General features: G+C 33.9%; 1 protein-coding gene across 2 annotated transcripts; it reads right to left on the bottom strand.

Annotated features, from left to right (window-relative positions):
* Positions 1 to 2,564: 2,564 nt before the first annotated feature.
* LOC140040830 (charged multivesicular body protein 2a-like) lies at positions 2,565 to 9,072 on the bottom strand. 2 transcript variants are annotated; one of them, XM_072087063.1, is made up of 6 exons: positions 8,947 to 9,072; positions 8,361 to 8,549; positions 7,507 to 7,686; positions 6,980 to 7,110; positions 5,153 to 5,214; positions 2,565 to 3,537 (listed from the first exon to the last, which is right to left on the bottom strand). In XM_072087063.1, the coding sequence occupies exons 2-6, from the start codon at positions 8,526 to 8,528 to the stop codon at positions 3,416 to 3,418; spliced, it is 663 nt and encodes a 220-aa protein (XP_071943164.1). In that variant the 5' UTR covers positions 8,529 to 8,549; positions 8,947 to 9,072; the 3' UTR covers positions 2,565 to 3,415. The 2 variants fall into 2 exon arrangements, with proteins under 2 accessions (XP_071943164.1, XP_071943165.1); XM_072087064.1 differs by having other exon boundaries at positions 8,951 to 9,066.
* Between the last annotated feature and the right edge of the window lie 208 nt (positions 9,073 to 9,280).

Below are 9,280 nucleotides of genomic sequence, written 5' to 3'. Positions count from 1 at the left end.
ATACATTCCAGGCCTAAATTCTTAATTAATAAGCTTTCAGTGAATAAAGAGGCAGTATCATTAAAAAAATGTATTGTCCTCAAAACATGAAAAATGAAGATTAATAATTAGACTTTCCGTAGAAACAAAATAATTATTTTACTTATAAAAAGACAAAATAAACAGTTAATTTTAACCTAACCCATTGTCTCTGACAGACAAGTTGCGTATTTTTTTTGCTAATTAAATTGTTTGCAGGTAAATATTTTTTTTAAATCCAGTTTTTGGTCAAAGTGAATAACTACTATATGACATTAAAATGGCATATTCCACAAACAATTGAAAGAAAACAAAATTCTGCGGGACAATATATCTTTAAGTAATTGAATAAAAAGAAAGAAATAAATAAACGAAGTCAAATGATGTACGTTTAAACATTGCAAAGGTAAGTAAAATGACATTCTAAGTTTCTTTTTTTCATATTTCAGAATACAAGTACAAAATAAAAAAACCAACAAACATTTCTATATGAAAAGCAGTAAACGATGACTTTACAATAGATTAATAAAAGCTACCAATTTACTCTCAAACAAATTGGGCTGTCATTTATGTCTTGAAATGTTACGTAATAGCATAAACTGATTTAAACAAATGAATTTAACGCTTTATGCTTGGTATGAGTTTGAGTGGTTGGTATGAGTTTTACCTATCAATTAAATTTGTAAGAATAGTCATATAGTATTAACCGAAAAACATCTACAAACAGTGTCGAGTCAGGTGACGACATTTTAAGTCACGACTGAAACATTGTATACCATTTTAGGGGTTGTGGGGAGTGGGGGAAGAGAGACATTACTACTATATTCTTTCAAGGGAATGAAGGAGGAATAACTTTAAAAAAAAAGGTTTGTTCTATTTGGACGTATTTTCAACCAACCTTTTCGTCTTGACAAGAAGTGTTGTGGTCCGTCTGTATAGGATCTTCCTAACCGTACCGGTATTCTATATGCACAATTGGTAACACAAAAAAATTGGAAGGCTTTCTTCAAGTGATACATATTAATTTCTACATTACACTTTTGGAAATTCCAAAATATGAGCAATAGGTATGATGGGCACAATTAATGTATAAAAAAACACAATTTAAATTTATGAAGTTATTAATAAAAACTGAAAAGAATATTCCCACCCTGAAAATCGTCTACAATTGTAACTGTAATTTCCATAGCAAATAAAAAAGACATATTGTTTTAGAGAACCATTAGTATAATAAGTAAATGTATGTTGGGTCGGCGTTTCATGGTTGTATCGGTCGGCGTTTCATGGTTGTATCAGAATCGGAACCAACAATTAACTCGATGGCCAATGATATCGTATTGCATTGCGATGACTAAAACGTTTTTGAAATAAATGGCAAAAGTGTGTCTACACTAGAAAATGTATCGATTTTTTGTTTGTAAACTCGGAGCAAGGCAATTTATTTCTTTGCTCGAGTTTTCAAACTGTTTTACTAGCGTAGGCCTATACTTCTGCAAACTGGTTTTCTGCCGAAGTTTGTTAACTGCATGGTTTGCCGGTGACATTCGACACGTACACAATTGAAGCAAGGCAAGATAGGAGTTCCTTTATCTTATGTCTGGCTGCGACAAACACAGTACCACCAGTACTGTATACATACCGTGGCGCGCGGTGCCTGTTTAGGGGTGTGGAACTGATCGTGTCACAGCCACAGATAAACCCTCCGATCTCCGGAGCTCAGCTAACTGTATGTTAGATTGCCTTGATTGAATGAAGGGTGGGTCTGGAGCTACTTCCTATGTTTAGGCAAGCTGCATGATCGCCTAGACATTGTGTGAATTTTGTTTGATGGAGTAAGCTACGTCAGTTCGGCATCGACCAATACTAAAATTACGTATGTACAATTAAGAACATTAAAATTCGACCGGATGGAATATTATTATCAGTACACATTATTTTTTTCACGAATTTTTCAATTCCCTCAAATAGCTTTTGACTGATATAGGCCTACAACATAAAATATCAAACCTCATAATTGTCTTTCACGTTATTTATAATAGATTTCATAGATGCTGTACAAAATATGCTTATGTAAACTGTATATGCGTATTCATCAAACAGTTTGAAAAAATCGATTCATTTTTCATTCAAAGAACTAAATTTATAATTTACTTTTCATTTCTTAATTTAACAATTATATTTTAATTAAAATGTTATATCTAGAGTATAAAACATCATTTCTGTATGGCATCATTTGGCTATTTATAAGATAATCTTAAGTTTGACAGAATGATAAAAATTTATACCATATTTTCATTCGAATAAACGTCCCCTGTGTAGAACATCATTTGGAATCAATGATCTTCTCACGAAAAAACTCCCCCTAAAACACCTCATGAGGGGCGTTTATTCGAATAAATATTCTCTGTCATTGGTCGAACAGTTATTTTAATAGCATTGGAGAGAAAGATTGGTCTAAAGAGGAAATAAACTAAAAAAAAACATTTCTAATGTTATAACCAATGTTAAAATATTAATTCTAATTCATTAGAAAAAGTTAGAATCAATTTAATTTTGGAGAATTATTATATTTTATACTCTCTTATCGGCAACATTATATACATAATGTACAAATAATTTGTGAGTCGAAAGGAAAAATGTTCTTTACATTCAAAGCATACAAAACACTAATTGTTTGTTGTATAGATATTTACTGTTCTCAAGTAAATTTGTGTTCAACTAATCAGCCGCTTCTATCTATCCTGAATCAATATTTAGGTCTAGGCACAAAAAACTCAATTTGTGTACAAATTGACCTTCAATGCATGTGATACAAAATCAACAAATTAAATGACAAAACCATTCTGGTATCATGTCTAGAGGCAATAAATATCCTACAGTATTGTGTCTGTTCACGGCAACTGGGCCATACCATAGCACCAAATGTATATTAACTTGGCCTAGCTTTCTACATAATCTCTCACTACACTACACCATCACATATGGGATGAGGATAGCTGTCAGAAGACAAGATAATGCAGGATGTTTATTGCCGCTAGCCATGATACAGCTGATGTATCGGGTAGAATGTAGAAACAAATTGTGGATTTGGTGATTATTGTCAGCCCTGTTTGTTCTGTATCATCAAAAGTCACAAATTGGAGAAGTGACATTTTAGAAGAAAAGTGTGACCAAATAATAACACAACACTGGAGGCCTTGTGTGTTTTCAGTATTTGTTTACATTATTTGAATGCATCTTGTTTCCAGGGCCTCTGGGTTTAACCAGTGAGCGCTCATATCTGGATCTTGGCCCCAAATTGAACTATCACCTTCATTCAATTTCCTTGTTAACTCCATCAAGAGGTGCAGAACAGCAAATAATTAATTTAGTAAAAAAAGTCTATGGATTTGCTGTGTTAATCTCTTCTTAAATTATCCAACCTAGCTTGTAAGTCAGCATCAGCATCCATGTCACCCTCAGCTACTGGTACCTTATCTTTAGTTGATGCATTCAATGCTGATCCTGTGCCGGGTAAACCTGATACAAATGAAATAACATTTTATATAGGTGATTTTTTTCTTTCGGTGGTCCCTTTCGTTGAGTTTTCTTTTATTTTTTTTTATATTAAAAGTCTCTTTAGAAGGACCAGCCTTAGAGTCTAGAAACAACTGACCACTTTTGTAGTTTCTGTTTAAAAGGTGGCATAAATGTACAGTATATTTTTTTATTTGGTCATGTGATGGTTTTCAATATACAGAATTCTAAGCTTATGTTCTGTCTACACTATAAACTTTATGTGACAAAAAAATGTGATGTGCCCATATATGGACATGATGATGTCATATCACTACCATATTTGGGCATATCCCTACCATATTTGGGCACATCACATTTTGATAGTGTAGACAGAGCTTAAGGGTATGTTCAGACTCACGGAGTTACGGTGGAGTTATGTACGCGGCGTACATATTTTTGTGTCTGAACCATGCCGCGGATTAGCGTTAGGGAGCTGTTACTCCGCGCCAGTGGCGTTAATAACTCCAGCGGGAGAGGGTAGATTTCATAAGGCTAATCCATTGATGCATCAGTGATTTCAACCTCCGGTCAACGTCAGCCAATGAAAAGACACGACCGCAATTAGCAGCAGTCTATTCGCGAGGTTTTTTTTAATAGCAAAACAATATAGCCTGTTCCTCGAGCTAGTAGATCAACAGCAACATTCGAATTAAAATGAAACGTGTTACATGGAAAAGTACAGAAGTGGCTGATTTGATTTCATTATGGGGCAGCCCTGAATTTATAGACAAGATAAAAATTAGAAATTGGAAAGCTAGCGCCGGCAACAAGATGGCTGTTTTTAAAGAAATTGCATCTAAACTGCAAAATTCTTCCTGACGAAGTTGGCGTCGGCGACATGATTTCACAAAATTAATTAAAATCATACAAATAATGGCAAAGTCATTGTCCGTGTAATAATTATGTTCGAAATGACTATCTTCTGTAAGGATTTGCAAAAAAAATCGGCAAAAAAACCATTACATTTGAAGGTAACATTGTATTATATTGCTAGGCCTAGCTAGTGTTGTAAACTTTCGCGCGTGTCACTCTCAGCTCTGTTGTTGTTATTGTGTGTATGTATCCCATCGGCCGTTTCGGTATGACGGAACTTCCGCTTTAAACGCAAGACGTTTGGAATGCTAATCGTTGTGTCTGAACACCTTGACTTTTAACGCCACGGATTACCGTACGCCTTGCGTAGATAACTCCACCGTAACTCCGTGAGTCTGAACATACCCTAAGAGAGTGTGAAACCACATATTCTGTTTACCATCATTCCATCTGAAGATAAATCAGTTGATTTAGTATGTGACATTACCTTCATTGATGCTATAATGCAATCAATAAGGAAATAACTGACACCAGCAAGAATGCTGTCATTAAAACACACATGGCTTCACTTCCCACTAAAAGATGAGAGTGAAGATTCTTGCCCAATAACACAAGATGATGAAGTGTGAAGAACTCAACAGCTTTTACCCAAGTGAGACCTACCCACCAGTTAGTGAACCAACCAACTATATGACGCACACTTTTTATTCCAAACTGTTGTAAAAGATCTTATTTTAGTAATCAATTGATGCAATTTCCTTACCTGCTAATTCATCTCCTAGTGATAAACCAAGCTCATCCAGAACCTGAGATACTATTGCCTCACTGAAAATAATAAAAAAAGAAGTTTAAAAATGGAGAAAACACATGGAAGAGTTTAAAAAATAGAAAACTTAGGAAAGAGCTTAAAATATGGAATACATAGGGAAGAGCTTAAAATATGGAAATACATAGGAAAGAGTTTAAAATATGGAAATACATAGGGAAGAGCTTAAAATATGGAATACATAGGAATGAGCATAAAATATGGAATACATAGAGAAGAGCTTAAAATATGGAATACATAGAGAAGAGCTTAAAATATGGAATACATAGGGAAGAGCTTAAAATATGGAATACATAGGGAAGAGCTTAAAATATGGAATACATTGGGAAGAGCTTAAAATATGGAATACATTGGGAAGATCTTAAAATATGGAATACATAGAGAAGAGCTTAAAATATGGAATACATTGGGAAGAGCTTAAAATATGGAATACATAGAGAAGAGCTTAAAATATGGAATACATTGGGAAGAGCTTAAAATATGGAATACACAGGGAAGAGCTTAAAATATGGAATACATTGGGAAGAGCTTAAAATATAGAATACATAGGGAAGACCTTAAGATATGGAATAGAGAAGCTTAAAATATGGAATAGAGAAGCTTAAAATATGGAATACATAGAGAAGAGCTTGACATATGGAATACATAGGGAAGAGCTTAACATATGGAAATACATAGGGAAGAGCTTAAAATATGGAATACATGGGAAGAGCTTAAAATATGGAATACATAGGGAAGAGCTTAAAATATGGAATAGAGAAGCTTAAAATATGGAATACATAGGGAAGAGCTTAAAATATGGAAATACATAGGGAAGAGCTTAACATATGGAAATACATAGGAAAGAGCTTAAAATATGGAATACACAGGGAAGAGCTTAAAATATGGAATACATAGAGAAGAGCTTAAAATATGGAAGACATTGGGAAGAGCTTAAAATATGGAAATACATAGGAAAGAGCTTAAAATATGGAAATACATAGGGAAGAGCTTAACATATGGAAATACATAGGAAAGAGCTTAAAATATGGAATACACAGGGAAGAGCTTAAAATATGGAATACATAGGAAAGAGCATAAAATATGGAATACACAGGGAAGAGCTTAAAATATGGAATACATAGGGAAGAGCTTAAAATATGGAATACACAGGGAAGAGCTTAAAATATGGAATACATAGGGAAGAGCTTAAAATATGGAATACATAGGGAAGATCTTAAAATATGGAATACATAGGGAATAGCTTAAAACATGGAATACATAGGGAATAGCTTAAAATATGGAATACATGGGAAGAGCTTAAAATATGGAAATACACAGGGAAGAGCTTAAAATATGGAATACATGGGAAGAGCTTAAAATATGGAAATACACAGGGAAGAGCTTAAAATATGGAATACATAGAGAAGAGCTTAAAATATGGAAATACATAGGAAAGAGCTTAAAATATGGAATAGAGAAGCTTAAAATATGGAATACATAGAGAAGAGCTTAAAATATGGAATACATAGGAAAGTGCTTAAAATATGGAATACATGGGAAGAGCTTAAAATATGGAATACATAGGGAAAAGCTTAAGATATGGAATACATAGGGAAGAGCCTAAAATATGGAATACATACAGAAGGATTTTTAAACATGGATTGATACATTGATATGAAATAGCTACAAAACATGGCATAGTTAATTACAGTACTAGTAGACATGGTCATTTCAGATAAAATAAGAAAGGTATTCCATGTTTTCATTTGGCTTGATACTAACCTTTCTTCCTCATCCTCATCCTCTCCCATGGCATCATCAACTGCATCACTCATCATTTCTTCCTTCATATCCATTATTTCTGACTGCTTTTCAAATTCCATCATTATTTTTTGTACTTGTGGTAACTTCATCTAAGAAAATAATAAGGTTTTTACTTCTGATGTTCTGACGATGGAATCATCAGATACTTCCCAAAGGAATACAATACAAAATGATTATGAATTAATATTATACTGATTTTACAGTTTACATGATTTTTTAATTTTTATAATATAATTACACGTTCTGTTGTGCAAGAAAGTGTTGATATGCAGCAATCTAAATTAAAAGTTGTTCATTAGAACTCTAGCAGGTAGAACTTATTTTAACAGGAGGGTGGGAGATGAGGCAGCAATGATGTTGCTCATTTGCAAGAGTATGGTAGATTCCAGTTAACACAGTTAGGGAACTCTTTACAACACCGATTTGCAGGTTTTAATTGCATAAAAACTCATAACATTATAAAATACAACTAAATATGAGCTTACTTGTTTATTCATGCTTCCCATTGCCTTGGTGACACCTTTCATGGCTTGAGCCATGGCATTAGTTGACCGAAGTGTTTGTACTTTAAGTGCCACTGCTTGGATATTTGCTCTCATCATAATGAATTTTTTAACATACCTTCGCGTCCGCACCAAATCCTTTGCCATTATTTTCACTGCATCCTGTACAAATAGTTTAGATATAATCAAATTTCATATTTTTTCAATCTTAAGCAGCTCTGTCTACACTTATGTGACAAAAAAATATGATGTGCCCATATATAGACATAATGATGTCATATCACTACCATATTTGGGCATATCCATATCACTACCATATTTGGGAACATCACACAATTTTGTTGTCCAACTAGTTTGATAGAAGAGTAGACAGAGCTTAAAAGATGTATTTTTCCATGAAAAAAACATTTAGTACATGAAAGTTATTCACAAAAATGTAACCATAAATGAATTTCTGTCAGACAATCGGCTGTAGATAGGTCGTCTTAATTGTAAATCAAAAGCTCCCTTTGGATCTAATCTAATCGGAAAGCTGGTGACACTGACAATGCCTTTTCTGTCACCACTCTGCGGATTTGGAACTCGCTACCTGTCGAGTTGAGAGGAGCGAATTCGGCACCTCTATTTAAACGTCAACTTTTAATTAGTTACAAAGTATTGTTAGGCGCTCTGTTCTTTGTAGGGCGCCATATAAAACTTGTATAGAATAGAATAATATTATTATTTATTCATATGCATATACTGTATACTGTTCACTAATACTACAGTATAATACCGTAATACTGTACGGTAGGCCTACATCAAGTATGGTATAATAAGGCACGACAGTCACAAACCATTTCTCCTTGTTTTGCCATCTTCTTTATATCTGCAATAACTTTCTTTTCTTGTTGTTCCATCTTTGATCTCTCTTTATCTAGATCTCTCATAGCCTTGTTTAACGCCCGTTGATTTTGACGCAACATCTGCTCTGGCGTTTTGCGTTTACCAAATAGAAAATCCATGACTTCTGTTGCTTAATATGGCTGAAAAATTTACAAAACAAAAAAGATGGTCGAATCGAGTAAAAGGGGCAGATGATGGATCTACTTTGCCCCGCCGCACATCAGACAAATGTTTTTATTAAGTTGGGTTAAGCTCGAGAGATTGAATCAATTATTGAGGTGCGAAAGTACAGAAGCACCCAATGTTTATTAGTACTTTACAAAGGCAATGTCAAAGATTTAAGCTACTGGAGGTTGTCTAGGCCCCTACTAGGCTCAAAACCGGATGATCCCAATTAAATTTGTAGGCGAGCCAAATCAACATTGTCCGCCGGTTCAAAAACATTCAACAAAACTCCTCCTAGCTAGGCCGAAAGACCTAGTATTATACTGTAATTTAAGAAACTTTAAATAATAATATTAGATTTTTCGTACTTACATACCAGTAATGAATATTTCTTATAGCTTATAACAATAAATATTCAGACGATAAAAAAGGTTATCGTGACATAAATGGTGATTTCCAAACAATGATACACAGTCACGACGTACAAGTAAGTTGTTTGTAACTATAAATAGAATCATTACGTCACACTCATTTTCCCGTCCTAATTTCAAACAAAAGAGGGCGACTAATAAATTTTAGTTATCACAAAGATTTTAATCGAAGGCCCATTAAATTATAAATCAATTAACGGAAACATCGCCCTCTTTTTCGGGGATAGGCCTAGTAATACTTGTGTAGCCATTAGCAACCGGTTATACTAACGGTA

Source organism: Antedon mediterranea, chromosome 2 (genome assembly GCF_964355755.1).
Source record: "Antedon mediterranea chromosome 2, ecAntMedi1.1, whole genome shotgun sequence".
Classification (NCBI taxonomy): Eukaryota; Metazoa; Echinodermata; class Crinoidea; order Comatulida; family Antedonidae; genus Antedon; species Antedon mediterranea.
This window is presented reverse-complemented; position numbering and strand designations above follow the sequence as displayed.

Bases quoted from the DNA above. Each gene is read 5' to 3' on its own strand.
- LOC140040830 (XM_072087063.1), bottom strand. From the start codon at position 8,528: ATGGATTTTCTATTTGGTAAACGCAAAACGCCAGAGCAGATGTTGCGT. The intron at 7,687-8,360 runs GTTTGTGACTGT...CTATTTGTACAG, and splicing joins TGGCAAAACAAGGAGAAATG to GATGCAGTGAAAATAATGGC. The intron at 5,215-6,979 runs GTTAGTATCAAG...TATTATTTTCAG, and splicing joins GATGAGGATGAGGAAGAAAG to TGAGGCAATAGTATCTCAGG.